Genomic DNA, 17158 nt, shown 5'->3' with positions numbered 1-17158 from the left:
CTGCATAAACAAAGTGCTTATAATGAGAAAACCGATATATCTTGAGCTCATATATCTTGCATTGCTTCATAGCCTGTGCACATATATACTCATGATAGAGACAAACATTACATTACGGAAAGTCTTTACGACGCGATATACCCAGTTGTAGAGGTATGTGGATTGTGCAATTATTGTCTTATTTGTACTATAGGATAGAATAAATTCATTCTATTATGTATTCTGTATTTAGGTAGTTCAGACTTGTGTCATAAAATGCGATGTTATTACAGTATGGTTTCTAGTTTACTGGTATGTTCGTCTTGCTACATCGCCCTTAATCTTTTGCAGTGATTTAACTGCCAGAGATATGGTCAACAAAAGATGGGTGAAGGTAGTCTGCATCAGAAGCGGGCACAAAGATGACAATGATTCGACCTGAGCTAACTAAGAAAATAGTTTTGTGTAATGCCTGTGCTACCACCTGTGCTTTTATAGAGGTTGACCTAACTAGAAGTAAGATAATGAAATAGAGCGTATGCGACAGGTCATACGCATGTCATTCTCTGAAGCGAAAGACAGGTTAAAAGCAACAATTCCACAAAATATACTCGGAAAATCTGGATCAGCTATGCTAGGATTGATAAGTAATATTAAGCAAATTTAAATATTTTCTGGCCATTAGTCCAGACCACGTTTAGGCTCTTGACCAATCCATAACCTGTGCAAGCATTCACAAATAATGTGGATTGAGAAAACGTGGATATCAAAAGAGCCTCTGAAGAAGTGTCCATTTTCAAAACCAAAAAATCTTAACAGCCCAATGTACCTCAGTACTGTATAAGAATCTACAGTTGTAAGTCTGCATAACACAAAACTCTTGCATTCTGCTCAACTTGGCCCAACCCAATCACTAAAATCAATCAGACTATCATGACCATCATATTGAACAGTTACCAACAACCCGAGACTTACTAGGGCTTTAAAGCTACATTAGTACTTTAGGACTGTAAAGATATGGACGAAAAAGAGAATGAAATATACTGATCATCTTTCAATGATACCTTACATATCTTCGCACCATATGATCATGCCGTTCCGTATGTGTTATCATCTGCAAGTAATCCTGTTTGCTTGACTTCTCATGAGAAGCTGGCGATCAGTTTTATCACAGTGACCACTTTACCGTACACTTAGTAGAATAATACTCCCATACTTCAATGGCTAGAACAGAGAATAAACTTGAAAAAGGCAAATTGGGAATCATTTCAATTTTATCTTTGAATCACATTTGGCAGTTAGTGGTTTCATAAACGTGGTGAGCCAAATTATCATACTTCAAGAAATACCCGAATATGTTACATGGTTAAATTACCTATGACTTCGGCGACTCTTAAATGTGCCAACAATCTCCACTGTTGTGATGCACGCAACTATATAGTAAGGAAACTTATGAAATTAATTAGAAACATCAGCTCCAAACTAACAGCTGAAACCGGAAACCAGTCCTGTGTTTAGAGAGCAAGAAGAAAACAAGCTAATCTCATGACCCCTAACTCTTCTATTAAGAACGTATGGATTGTGGTACAGAAAATCATTGGCAAATGTAAACAAACGTGTATAGTGCACTTCCATTTTAACCTCTGAAATCACAGCCGTACTTAAATGAATGAAATATATTGAAACCCCACAAACGAAATTACCATTTGGGGGGAGGAATCTCTTTAAACACGGAACGCCATTTCAAACCATGATTTGAGAAACCGATAACATTCCAATCTTACTGGAACACGAACTGCTCATAAAATTGTCAGGTTGGTATTATTGAGAATGAAATGTCAAGTTCGGTTGGCAAAGCTGTCACGCAGTCTAAATTTTGAAGGAATTATGATTATATAACAACTTTGACGATGCGTTAGAAGCATATTACATGACTTGCCGTATTTGTTTATTTTATTTTATATACCCTTTTCGTAATTGTAACAATTTTATTAATGCTTTTTTATTGCTGGGCATCTCATGTTTATGAATATTTTGAAGGGTTTTTATTACTATGCATGAGCAACTACTTTATCAAAACTCGGAGATATTAGCTTTTAATCCGCTATATATAGCCAGAGTTGTTCTGATGTACCGCTGTACAGTACTGATACTGTTCCTGCTAAAATTACTAAAGCTTATTATGTAGCACTATACCTGCATGTATTAGACCGTTTCTATTAAATGCGGCGATAATAATTATACAGAAGAAAGTATTTAGGTTATTAGTCATGCTTATTTTGAATAATATATTGGACATAAAACAGTAGCAGAAATGCTCCATTTAGGTTTGTAGCCGTTGCGATGAACATTGCTTGCTTTGTCGGTCATTTATATTGAATGTTTCATTTAGAAACCTTTACTAAAGTATACAAAATTTCTGCACTCTAGAGTATAGAATTTTGTTTTAGGACTTTGATATACAGGATGTGCCGTGTCTTGGTTTCTGTTCCTCTGTGTTGTTATATTGTTTTATTTTGAGGCGGTTTCTTGAAGAGCGTCAACTTTCTGCCATAAGGACATTTTGATATAATGCTGTAATAAATGCATCATTCAAGATAAGCGAGACAGCAATACACAAAAGTAAGTATTGTATTCATCTCGTCATTCGGTGTCTTTTCTTATGATGGTTCCCATGTTCTTCTTTCACCAAAGTACTAGGCGTCATATATTGCTCATCGTGTATGGCAAAATGAAATTCAACTCACGGCAACTACAACAACAACAGCATCAACAACAAAAAATATTGTATTTCTAAATTAATATCAACACAACTTCGTTATCCGGCAGCGAAATTAAAACTGTCAAACATTTCAAGATATACTGTGGTAAACTTAGCCTTGTGTAATGAAATGGGTTGTTTGCAACGACTCTGTAATTCAAAAATGTCGGTCAAAAAGTTACAACAATATCGTATATAATCGGAAACCAAAAAACATAAACACACAAAGTAGCTTGGATTCTTATAGGGGAGATAAATCGTCGTGGCAAAATATATGTTAATGAATCTTGTTGGATACATGCTGATCGCTTCAGAAAGTGTGTTGGTTCGCAGGGAAATAATATCTTAACCAAGCAGATTAGTGGCCTTAAGCATTAATGGGAGCTCTACTATAAATCCTCCCAAGTGCATATATATATATATATATATATATATATATATATATATATATATATATATATATATATATATATATATATATATATATATATATATATATATATATATATATATATATATACTTTCAAATTTGTTTGCATATCATTCTTAACATCGCGTCAAAATAGGCATGTCAATCTATGGGAGAATATAGTACAGTCGGGGACAATGATTGCATTAGTATCAAATAGTGTTAATGTAGTAAACACGACCTTATGGGATAGCAAAATCGAAAAACCATGTGCAATGATTCACACAATAGTTAACTCAAGGACGTATCCTTAGCGGAAAATGATGTATTCACTGCATGATTCTCTTTTTTAGAAAGAAGTCTTAAACTAGTGAACGGTTCATATGTGGAAAAGAATATTATTTTACCACCCTGATACAAGCCAAGAACCGTCTCCATATTTGTCGACAGTAATTTTCAGTGTTCTGCTTATGGAATACAGAAAACGAACTCAATCTTGTCATTATCAAGTCAGATCTTATAATTTACACAACTCAATCTTGTCATATCAAGCCAAATCTCATGATTTACACAAATCATTGTGATTGAACCAAACATTGTCGGTCTCCCTTACATATTTAACTAATGCATTATAGACTTCAGTTACGTAGAGAACGTATAATTGTAGCAGTGTTTAATCGGTAGATAGCCATGAGCAACATATTTGCATTGGGTAGTGACTAAACCGGAATTACTTTCAACTTACCATCACCTCTTAGGAATATAATAACTTTAGTGATCGGGTAAGAACCTTGTAGATCTACCTCCCACCAGGCACTGTCGTGACCTGCATCTGTACAGCTACAGCTATCAAGCTTAAAGTTGGTGGAATTATTTCCGTCGACAGCCAAATATGCTGAGTAATGGAAATTTACTGTATCATGATACTCCGCACTTCCAATGTAAGTGGATGACTGTCTGGCAGGTTTCCCTAATGCAACGTTTACTGAAATGAACAAAATGTATGCATTTATGTTTTAGGATTCAGAACTAAAAAGGACGTGGACAATATTCTTAAAGTGAATTCTGTAAATTTTCCGCTTAAGCAAATACAAGCCATACTGAACATTATATCTGCTGCTGTGATTTAACCTTAAATGAGTGGAATACGTGACATGCATGCGACATAGGGTGATACATATAAATTCAGTCTTTAGCTCCCACTTTCATTTCTATCCAACTTTATTTTATACATGAACTTTTCGTATCTCTTTGTCTGAGTTTTAAGTTTCAGAAAAGTCATCGTGTAAATTCGGAGGTACTATATTTCCCAATTACTTTTTTTTCAGTATAGCCCTAGGTATTAACAAATGGTCAATCTAGTATATGTATGTAATGTGACATTGAAGTGCTACTTAAGGTTGATAGGCATAGGGTCCAGATAGGATTACTTCATGACACCCATTCAAAAAATCTATTTATTATATTTGTATTAATATTTGACAATAATATATCAGCAAAATATGTTTCTGTTGTTAGCGATATCCCACACAAAGGGACTTTGATATCTATAGATGTTATTTTATCCTGTGACATGTTGGCAACATTCTCTGTCCCTGAGATAGCTCTATGAAAACTTGGCATGACGGGTGGACCTTCACATAGTGTCAGATAAAGACACATTTTACAGTCTCTCCATTGCAAGTGTAATTGACAACTGCTAGGGTTTATTACAGCGTAACCTATCTTTAGCTGGGATGTACAGTTCGCAATCAGTATATATGTAATGTAACGATCACAACCACATTTTGCCCGAGGGAAATCAATCAAACGTCCTCGACACCAATAAATATATTTAACATCAGGAACTCTAGTGCAATTTTCAAACGGAAATTAGGATCGTGGGAGAAGGATATGATCTTACTGCACATAGGCACTAACGAAGTTGCCGCACACTGCAAAACACAACGACAAATCTTTAAAATCAGCCCCTTTAAAGACAATTGAAGAACTACATAATGACAAAATTTAATTTTCACTTTTTCTTTTCCTTTCTATAAGTGTGTAACTTGATTTTTCTATTCTTACAAAGTCAGATTATCGTACTTTAAACCTGTGATCACTTGTTTTTACTTATCAACTCATTTCTCTACCTTATGTGAATATACAACAGCATGCACTTAACATCAAAGCGAATTGGTGTTTAATGATGCAATATCACATACTGTTAAATCAGGTACACTTATTGACAATAAGAGTAGATATTTGTATCTGTCTTAACGGAATTCAGTAGTTTGAATTATGAGTGATTTCTTTATTCGGATTGCGTATATTAAATAAATGAAACCTACATTAGATGACAAATGCAAAACTGTATTGAGAACATGAAAATGAATATCTTAATAAAAACGGATTCACTTTTACATCTTTGCAATATGATTCAATACAGATATTCAGTTCGTCTCTTCCGATCAAAAATACATAAAAAATAGTTGAATACGTATATACATTAAATTTTAAAAAATTCTAATGTGCATCGGATTATTTTCAAATCTTAAGACTGTGTATATGCGGCACGCGTGATATAACCATTGAAAATAACCCATTAAACTTGGCTTTAAAACTGTGTGCCCGGGTGTATCAATGTATGTATGTATGTATGTATGTATGTATATTATAGTATAGTATTGCTGACTTAATGCAATACCATTTCCTGATAAATGTAATTGGTTTCGTTATTTACATGTTTGACTGTCTGGTCCCTGTGATCAGTTTTATATCTGATCATTTGAAAGGACTGTCATTGTATTACGTGCCATAATGTTATACACTCAATCTGCTTTTAAAGATTTGACACAAATTTAGGCAAACACCGGTATATTAACAATTTTTGTTTGGTTTTCAAATTTTTGGCGAAGATACATACATAGGTGGCACTAAATAACAACTTTAAATTGTAAGAAGTACCCCTGTCAAAGACAATATCATGATTGCACGACTTAGGTATATTGCTCACGGAATTTAAGTAGGAAAGGACAGGAACGATACTTAATTATATAGTAAACATAATGTTTCACAATCTTCGATAAATATAGACGAGTGTCATCTCCTGTTGAACGGTGCATTCAATGCAAACGTAGGCTGCATTAAGTGAACGTGCTATTATACGTAAAATGCCATATGTAAAGTGGTTAATGATCATAGCAATATTGTGAACGAATCAAACACAATGATGATAAAGGATAAACACGAATTCTTAAAAATATAAAATATGTCGCATGTGGGGGGTTTGCATTAATTTTGAATAATTGTATTTTAATCTCCTTGCAAAATGTTTTAGATCAAATATCGTTTTAGAAAACCGTACACATATTGAACTGATAGCACGTTAACGGATCGTTACTAGCTAGGATTACCTGAGCCTAACATCCAAAAGTGCATTGCTCAGCAAAACTTCTAACTCTTGATTTAAACTATATAAGATATAGTAAGCAAACGTCATTAATATGGATGTCATTAGGAATGAAATATTTTGTAAAATACTGTTATACTATCGTTTGAAAATGTTGTGTTTTCCGTTTAAAAAAATATAGACCCTTGATTGAAAGCATAAAATCCCTATATCATATTGCACCAGCATACGATGAATTGAAATTAGTATATATTTTATGTCTACTCGTCATTATCAGATAATTTCCGTGCATCAAATACAAGACGTACGGAGTTATGTAGTTTTATGAAGTTTTACCTTCATTGGAAATAAAGGTAACGCATGGAATAAACAAGTATTCACCACCACAAATGTTTAATTACACATATATTATATCCCATTCAACAGTTTTACCCATTTTAAAATGAATACCGGTCATAGATCTGGCGATTTTGTTTAAAGACCATTGATTTAATTATTGCATTTTCTCCTGTCGGATAAAGAAACATTTTTCAGACTTGTTACTAAGAGGGTCTAGGAAAAACAAATGAATGAAATCAAAGAAGAAATTTACTATGCCTGCAGGATTCGCTGAATGATCCATGGAGTGAGAAAAATGTCTTATTAGTTTTATAACGAACATTATTCCAATTTCGATTTCAATCAATGACAGGTGTAAAGCTGTGGATGCCGTGCATATGTATACATTGCCAAAGAAGTTTCAGACAACAGAATGATCAAACTCCATGAGCTAAACTCCGAAGTAGATGTGTATTATACATGACCAATACTAAGCAACAGAGGCAATGAAGCCGGTATATGCGAGTATAGAAGTTATAAGCCAGACATTAGGGTACGAGTGGGTATAGATACTCTAAGAAAATGCAAGAAATTTCGTTACGAAAGACAAGTCTGTAAACGAAGCCACATGAAGAGAAAGCACATGGAGAAATAGGCAAAACCGAAATACGTGACCGCAATGACATAAGCACCTGAAAGAATATCATTCCTGCAAATAGATAGTCTAAACTTCCCTGCAGAATGTGACAGAAGAAATGAAGACATAAAACACCAAACTAAGATAATATCAGCAAGTGTCAAAAGGTACGAGGTCGTCAGTATGCAATATATAAAAACAATAATAATATAAAAAGATTAACCATTGTTAGGTATACAGATCGCTGATCGTTAAATACAATAATAATAGTTACATCATCGCAATACCAATCATGGCAATACTAACAATAACAACAGCAATAATAATAATAATAATAATAATAATAATAATAATAATAATAATAATAATAATAATAATAAAAATAATAATAATAATAATAATAATAATATGGGAACAACTCCACTATGAGTTTGAAGCACAAATTGATGCTACGGTCGTGCAGATGAACGATGGAGTATCCGGTGGTACCAAATCTAACCATGTGTCTGATCCACATGCGCTATATACGGACCTCTTCCTCCACGTTAGCTTCGTAATTACTAAACACGGGACGTACTTTCTACGGAAACGCAGTTTCCCGAATCGTGGTTAATTTTGTTGACAGCATTATGCTTAATCTTAGCCATAAATTCGTCGAATATCGCCGAATTGTATTTGAGTCACTTAGTTTTTCTCAATTTTTCGTAGTAATATTTAATCGCCCTAATGTTTTGACCACCGCAGCAGTGGCACAAATGGAGTTGGCCTCGAACTCCTTGATAACCCAGTGAGGGCTTAAATCGAGGAATTCGCCGCTTGATAATGGCATTATTCTCCGTGTAATACTCTTCCATGCACGCCTTGTTGCACTCTTCCGTGCTGCCTTTCAGTAATTATGCACACTTATAAGGTCAACGAAGAGGCATTTTGCTTTTACATTTTACCTCACAAAAATAACAAACAATTATAGAGATGATAACTTTAACAAGCAATTAAAGGAATGGCAGACTCGACTATATTATATCATCGCTATGAAAAACTTGAATCTTGCCTAGTATCAATGGAACGTAAAATTCCTCAATGATAGCTGAAGATCCAGAAAAAGATGTTATCCTGTGGTATGATATTGCTCGTCGACTCAAGGGCATCGCTCGATCCATACAAGGTACATTCATACCCTATCCCAGATCGAAGGCCTAACTCCACGCATTGATAGAACGAGTCACAGGATCCTTAAAGTCGATGTGGAGAAGGGATCCTGCACGCCGTAAGCTTGTCTACGAATATAAAGTGCAAGGGGACGAGATATCCTTATGACTCAGCAGTACACGAAGCAACTATTAGACTATTACAAAGCACTCGCGGAAAATAGCTAAGCCTTTCAAACTCTTTTGACTTCAGTACAAAATCATGATCCGATCACGACGAGCTTAGATAGAAAATAAATTAGCCAAATTTGATTCACAAGCCATTCAACGACAACGCGTTAAGTTAGCGCGTTTTCCTAGACCCAGGCGCGACGCTAAGGCGTATGGAGGTGGTAAAAAAGGATTTATTTACGATTAGCCTCATGTGAATGAGCGAGGAATCGATAAAGAACTCCTTGCGTATTCTAAAACCTAGAGTGACTCAGAACTGCGCATACACACGGCTATTAAATTCGGAGTAGCTCGTAGCATTCATTTTTTTACGGCGCCGATGGGTGGATCAGACAGAAATCGTTGATCGCGTATCGTAGCGACGATACCAGTCACATTGTCGACGTCGTCTGGTTGTTTATCCAAAGTCGCATTGAATATCATCACGAATCAGGATCACCATGGGTTTTTGCCGGAGTCAATTCTCTCTCGTTTCAAACTTCCAAATTCAAACCCACGCAAGGCAAATCGTGGCCACCAAACCATGCATGAATGCAAATAAAGAACGATAACTTCTGCCTCGTATGGGCAATCCTTTCCGCGTTACATTCCACAGAGGATATTGCAGATCGAGTCTACAGGTACATTTTATATCATCAAAGCCACCTGTATCACCTTTTCTTTAGCGGTCAAAGTCGTTCTGAAACTAGAATCGTTCAAAGATGAACTCTCCATCAACGTGTTCGGACTCGATACAAAGAAAACAGGGATACACAGATAGTAGTCTATCCAATGTTAATCTCCAAAATGGCCTCACATCGCAGCATTAATTTACTATATTACCGTCATCAACAAAGACTTCAGCCGAGTATGTGGATCGCGTTACACGCAATATAAAAGCATGCATATTTGTTATATCGCTGCTTGCAATGTTTTCGTCAACCTGAGCGGCTACACGACCATGTCACTTCCAGATACTGTCAATAACTAAACACCGTTCAGATGACACCGCGAGAAAACACTACAGTTCGAAAACCACTACATAAAATACGTGCATACGTTGTATATCGTCTTCGACTTGGAAGCGATCCTTGAAAAATTATTAGGACCCTCATCTGATCCAGTCCACTCTTTCACCCAAGTGGAAGAGAAGCACATCCCGTGCACTATCGGAAATAAAATGTTCTACTATGTTGATCATAACTTGTCTTCGCCGTATCGACAGCATCGAGGTGAGAATGGCGTCGTGTGGTTCTTTGAGCAAATTGTAGTTAAATGGAACGCATCAGCAACATCCGGAAAATTCCAACGCCGATAATTTCACTCACACCGTCACAAATTCGACAACATAAATCAGCGCAGCAATCCATATCTGCGAGGAGCACTTTAATCGACATTATAAAAAGTCAAAGATCATTATACAGGTCATTGTCGAGGGGCCACCAATGCTGATTGTAATGTACGCTTCAAAGATCCTGACTTCCTACCGGTCTAAGAGGATCTACGAGGATACGATGCACATTTCTTCATCGGAGCGCACAGTCATCCGCGCGTTAAACAATAGAGGAAGGATCCAAAATCAAATGTATCCTACGCAATTTTGATAAGTACATGTAGTTATCAATTGGACTTTTTAGTTTCATCGATTCGTTCCAGTTCATGGCGTTGTCACTGGAAAGACTCGCAGAACCTGTCATAAGTACACACACCTAGAAAACTAATATGGTTCCATGCAGATCTATGCCAACAAAAAAGATCGATATTCCATGAAAACTCGTTGCCGCCACAAGACGCCTTCTATTCCCACTTACGTCTGTCCGACGTCACCGATGAGGAAATACCAGTACTCGAGCAAGATATGGATAGACTTCGGTTGCCAAACTCTGAAATTAACACTACTTATACCTGAAAACAGATGTACTTCTGCTCACGGATATCATTGAACATTTCAGGCATACATGTTTGGATCATTACCGGCTCGATCCACTCAGTTACTTTTCAGCACCAGGCCTCACCTGGGATGTTCTCTTCAAGACAAGTCAACCCAGCTTTAACTCTTTACCGATCCAGACATAGCCTTGTTCACCGATCATAGGATCGTCACCAACTCGATGCTGTCTCCACAACAACTTGAGCAAGCATGCCAAGGCGGACTCGGTGACGACATGATAAAAAAAACTAGTGCTCAGTCTCAACTGCATAACCCGCTACAAGATACAGCATCGACTGCTCGAGCAAGCTCTCTAGCGTGAATTAGTTCTTGACAAAGTTCATTGTGTTTCCCATTTTTAAACAATCTGCATGGATGACAACTGTCACGGAATTAAACTCTCTTGTTTACTGAATACATGTACTCGGGTTTTGTATTATGTGTACAACGATACCCGAGCGTGATTTGTGTATATTGTGTCGTATTTCGAGATAGTGAGTTCGGTTCATACCATGCCGCACGAGCGAAGTGCTCTTGATAGGACGAACCCAATGCCTACAATGCACAGACTGTCTGTGTATAAATACCTCACCGTATGTACATTTCTTTACAATCAATACGAAATAGTTTTTTCAGCGGGCAGTCTGCTTCAATAACTTGCACATCTTCAGCTGTAGAGCTGTCTAGAGTCTGTGACCGGAATGTATACTGTCTGTGACCGGAGTGTATGTGTCTGGAGTGACCAGAGTATCTGTGTTTGTGTCTGCGTCTGAAGTGACCAGAGTGTCTAATGTCCGGGGTGTCCAGAGTGTCTAATGTCCGGAGGGTCTAATGTTCGGAGTGTTCCGAAGTGTTCCGAGTGTCCGTAGTCTGTAGCAGCTGTGAAGCTGGACTGTAGCAGCCGTGGAGCTGAAACAGTGTACTGATGACGGAGTGTATCTCCGTACATGTAATCTGTAAGCCGTGGGCTAATTTTGGGGTTCGTAAAACCCAGTGTTTCTTTCGGGACTATAAAGATAAGTTGTATATCTGTTCCTTTGTTATCAACATAATTTCGCTACCTGAGTGAATGCATTTTACGACATGAGTAAAGTTTTACATCGTTTACTACACGAGTAAACTATATCCATCTTTTCATTTGTCAAATATTTGTGAACCATTCACCTCTTTAAATTAATTTATGTGTATTTTTCATCATTGAGTCTGTGCGTTTTTATGCTAATTAAATCCAATATATGGATTATTTATACACGCACATTTTCATAAGTAGTTGCTCATTCAAGTCATCCATTATTAAACATTGTATTAATATCATTGTCAAAAGTGTTCTGTTGTAAATCCGAAAATCCCACCCGATTATCGTGTTACAACAGCCTACGCCGACACAAAACAAAGAGTCAAAGCTACTACGGAGCAGCAGAAGAGAGTCACAGACCAGGGTCGAATTCAAATCTAAAACTTCCTACAGGAAATAATTTTGTAGAGACCTTTATTTTCACTTTTAAGGGCTGCTACGAGGGTTATTCTGCGTCATTAACAGACTATCATGCATATGCCATATACATCAGCGCATAGGCATATTGTTTTTGAAACAAAGCGGTGTAAAAATAAAAATATTGTCATAAATTAAAATCACTTACATGTAAATAATAACGAGTGTCGGAGAGCCACATTCTGCTAGATTAGCACGAGAAAAATTAGCTGTGTTAAAAACGTATATTCCTGTGAGAGAATCTCTCAAGAGAAAAATAAGAGCATACGAAGACGCGAAACTCGGATTTAGTGAATTGTCCACGGAATTATTCAAGCCTATCACTGAAAAAACTGAGAAAGTTGTATTTGGAGATATTAAAGATCCTGAGGTGAGAAAACGCGGAATTCTTCCTGTGTTAAAACAAATTGAGGAGCAAACTCGACCCGTACCTAAACCAGCAACCGCTGAATTAGCTCTGCAAGCGGAAGAAGAACCTCAAGAAGAAGAAGAAGAACCTGCCAAAAGATACGATGAAAGTTTTACTCCGTATTGATTGGCCAAAATAGGTCAATACCCGCTTAATAACCGGTATGATTTTGAAGAATTTGGTGAATTTGCTTATGGATCTTTTGGAGATAAAGATAGATTTTTAAATCCCAACGTTGAAATTAAATCACGTCAGGTATTTGCCGATCATATGTTTAAGGCGCGGTTAGGTATTAGCAGAATAACTGATAAACAAAAAGCTGGAAGTAATTATCAAGCGTTTAAGCTCGGATATTACAGAGCAAAGACGGAACCTGCTCCACTGGAAGAATTTTTGCCAGGAGAGAGAGAGGAGGAAATTTCTCCTGCACAAATACCAATAGAAAAAAGATTACCCAAGTTGATGATTGAGATAGACTCTATTAAGTTAATACAAGATCTTGATAGAGTAGCTGAAATTGCTGCATATGATTATAATTCCAGAGATAAATATTTCGTGCCAGATTATGTCGATAAAATTAGTGAAGATGAGTGGCCAACATATTTATATTTTGCTCATAAGAGAAAATAAATTGATACAAACGATCCTGGCTATAAAAATTTTATCGAAACAGTAGATGAACTAAGGCAACTACAAGGAGAAGAAATGAAAAAAGAAGAAGAACTAAAAAGAGAACCTCAAGAAGATATTCCAGAAGATAAATCAACAGTAAACAATGTACAAGTTGAAAACATGTTCAGGGAAGATGTTCTTAGGAAAATAAAACAATCTAATCAAGATCGTTTGGTTAGGGTAGCCTCGCTTGATTATGATGATAGAGAAAATTACCTAAAACAACCTCATGTTAAGGGTATTTCTCATCATGATTGGATTCCTGCGGTATATTTTGCCCACAAAGGTGGACTAGTCGATATTGACGATCTGAACTATATTGAATTTAGGAAAAATGTATTCCGAGAACGAATTAAGGCCGCAAAAAGCAAAGAGAAAGAAGTATTTTTCTCACCAGTACAATCACCTAGCGCTTTCGGCAGCGGCTATAATACAATCTGCCCCGATAGCGTTGTCAACGACGTATCTCGACTAGAAGTACATATCGGAGGAAAACGAGCCGGAAATAACTCGCGCGAAATAATCAATGAAGCTTCAGATATTTGTCAACGATTATTTCGTGGTGGCATCACAGATGTACATGCATATAGAAATCTCATCGACGAACTCATCGATTAGATTATAATAAATAAATAATGATCGTTCACAAACATCAACGCACACCAACTCAGGTTCGCGTAGTGAATTCTCGATTGCCCGTATACAAGTACGTTCACGGCAACGGATTAGGCGATATTGCTACGACTCTCGTTACGAGAATTGCCCCAAAAATTGGACCCGTCGCTAAACAACTTGCGATGAAAGCTATAGGAAAAATTGGCGAAACAGCTCTCTCCAAAGTTTGTGATTTAGCTAGTAAAGGCTTTGAAGCTGTCAAGAGTAGAATATTAAATTTAATAGGTCGAGGAAAGAAAAAACAACCACCTGAGCCAGTCAAATTACCTAGCACCGAGGTTATGCCTAGCGATATTAGTAAAATAATAAATGGCGCGGCAAATCAGAAATTAACGGAATTAGTAAATCAGGAAGTCGGTAAAGAGTTGGCGCGTCAAGAAATAGCAAATACAAGTTTTATATCAGGCAGCGGTCTCGTTTTAGAAGATAATATTTATAACAATGTTTGCACGGACATCTAACGAGGCATTTGACACGGACGAACCTGTAAGTAGGGACACGTCAGTGCGCGATTATCAATTTTATTCATATCCCGCAGTGGATCCGAATACTGACAATCGCGTTGAAGTTCAGGTTCATGACACAACAAGATATTTTCTTCCATCTGAGGCGTTTATTGAAGTTACTTGGGAAATTTTAAGAGTTACGCCGGCCGCCGGTCCTATTCACACATTTAACAATGATTTCAAAATCGGATTTGTCAATAACGGTATTATGGCGTTATTTAAGAGCGCCACATACATGATTGATGGAAGAGAAATTGAGTCAATCACCAGCGATGTTGATATCGCTACGACAATTATAGGCCTAGCAAGATATTCAGATGATTTTACCAGATCGGCCGGTCCGAGTATGATGTTTGCCAAGGATAATACTAATCAGCCTGATCATGTGCAGTATACTAAGGTAGTAATGACAGCAACTGTTGATACTGTTGGTGCACAGAGTGTTGATGGTGAGCACGAAGTTAGACCAGGTAATAATACCGATTTTAATGTTATAAAACACGTTAATACCAATTACAACCTCGGATTTGCAACGCGAAGATCAATGTTGAAGGTTGGTCGTAGAAGATTCTCCTGCGCGATTCCATTATCACATGTATTTGGATTTTGCAGACATTTCAGGAAAGTTATTTTCGGGGCGAAACACACAATCACTTTCATTCGAAATGGTAGTAATCGTGCCATCTGGCGAGAAGGTGGTACTGGTGTTGGTGATGAAACTAAGTAATATTAGATAAATTTGTCCTCTGGATGTCAGCAATAACTCCATCAATGTTCGAAGATGAAAAACTACTATCGTTTATGGAGCATGGCGGTAAATCAATTATGTCCTGGCTAACAACATCCACCGACTCTATCGACGTAAATATCAACGGTAATTTTTCTTGGTGCATTGCAGCCCAGCAAGGTGTCTCTGCACCAAGACATATTTTCATTGCTCTTCAATCCGCTGATAGATACGATCAGCAACATAGTCATATGATATTCGATAATTTTGCTGCAACAGAGGTATCACTGAGAATAAACGGACAACAAGAACCATCCGAAGAAATATCGATAGATTTTGAAACTAATTCAACGGCTCGTGCATATCATCGCATATTAAGTTATATGGGACGAGATCAAAATATTGATACAGGATTACAAATATCACAGTTAGATTTTAATAATCTTACCCGATCTATTATTTTTCATTGGAACATCTTGATTTGATAAAGCAATCCGTCGTTGATATACATTTCAAGGTTAGAATTAACACAGGTGGACCCGCCAGAACATTCGCGGTAATACTTAGTGATAGAACAATGCTTTTAGAAGGAGTCAGCGGCCGAATGAGAGTCATTGACGCACCAGTGGAGAAAATGTGATCTAAATTTAGATCAACGAATTAATATAAATGCCATACGATCATGTTAGTGTGACTCTGACTCCGGGTCAGGTAAGAAAACTCCAATCATCGACGACGAAAAAATGCAGGATAAATTTAACGTTAAAAAACGCTCAAATTCAGGGTGGGCCAAATAAGTTGTCATTAACTAAGACGCAACACGGACATTTCATCAGGGCTAAATCGGCAAATTCAGGCGTTCATGTTAATCTTAGTCCTAACGCCATCAAAGATATGATCAAAATCGATGGATTTTTTCCTTTATTGGCCACCGCTGTTCCGTTATTATTAAAAGGCGCACTATCGGGCGCGGCCGGATTCGGAGCTAGCAAATTACTAGAAAAAATAACCGGAGGGCAATATGGTAAAAAAAAGGCGGCAACCTGAAATTAAACATACCCAACCCAGCAATGGGAAGGCTTATTCTACCCTCGTTAAAACGAGGAAGCGGCGCTTACCTGGGACGCCCGAAATACGGACGCGACCTAAAGCTAGCATAACTCCGATGTCAAATTTAGATTTATCTAACGAGGCAGCGCGTAAAAAAATAAAATTCTTCAGAGGTGTGTTTATGCGAGATAATAAATCTCGATTCAAGTATTGGTCCGGGGACACATTGGGTCACTTACGCGATAAATTCGCGTGAGGCTATTTATTTTGATTCATACGGGCTAGCGCCACCGAAAGAATTTCTTAAATACACATCGAAGTTAAATATTCCAGTTTATTACTCGACGCTACCTACACGAACGTTAACAGATCCACCAATATGTGGACCCGAGTCGATTAACGTTCTTGATGCAATTTCACGTGCAATCGATCCATATCGTAAAACATTACTTAAATACACATCTAATAAATATGGTTGACATTTATGGAAGGTCCGTATTTAAGGTAAAAAAAAACTGATGTTGATTTATCCAAATACGCAACCAAAGACGATCTTAATAATCTCCTATCGATAGCAGGAATAGATCCTGACGATGTTGTTATTTTTCAAGATCAGCACGGGAAATTAAGAACTAGCAATGTTAAAATAATTGATATAATCAAGCGAGCTGAGTATGATTCCCATGTAAATGAATTTAACGCCATCAAGAAAGTCAGCGAGGATATTGCGACGCTGAATAATTTGATAGCAAATATTAATAATTTGGTTCGTAACAAAGTTGATATGTCGTTGTACGACGGAGAAATTCGCGATTTTAACGTAAAAATTGCTAATATTAACACG

General features: G+C 37.0%; 1 protein-coding gene across 1 annotated transcript in view; it reads right to left on the bottom strand.

The window, feature by feature from the left end:
• LOC149807732 (fucolectin-6-like) overlaps positions 1–17158 on the bottom strand; it is a 43462-nt gene that overhangs the window by 11081 nt on the left and 15223 nt on the right. The window contains exon 3 of the mRNA XM_089944310.1: positions 3895–4134. Coding sequence (XP_089800436.1) covers positions 3895–4134 — 240 coding nt within the window. The remainder of the gene's footprint in view (positions 1–3894; positions 4135–17158) is intronic.

This window comes from Sinohyriopsis cumingii, chromosome 1, assembly GCF_028554795.1.
Source record: "Sinohyriopsis cumingii isolate HCF-2022 chromosome 1, ASM2855479v2, whole genome shotgun sequence".
Classification (NCBI taxonomy): Eukaryota; Metazoa; Mollusca; class Bivalvia; order Unionida; family Unionidae; genus Sinohyriopsis; species Sinohyriopsis cumingii.
This window is presented reverse-complemented; position numbering and strand designations above follow the sequence as displayed.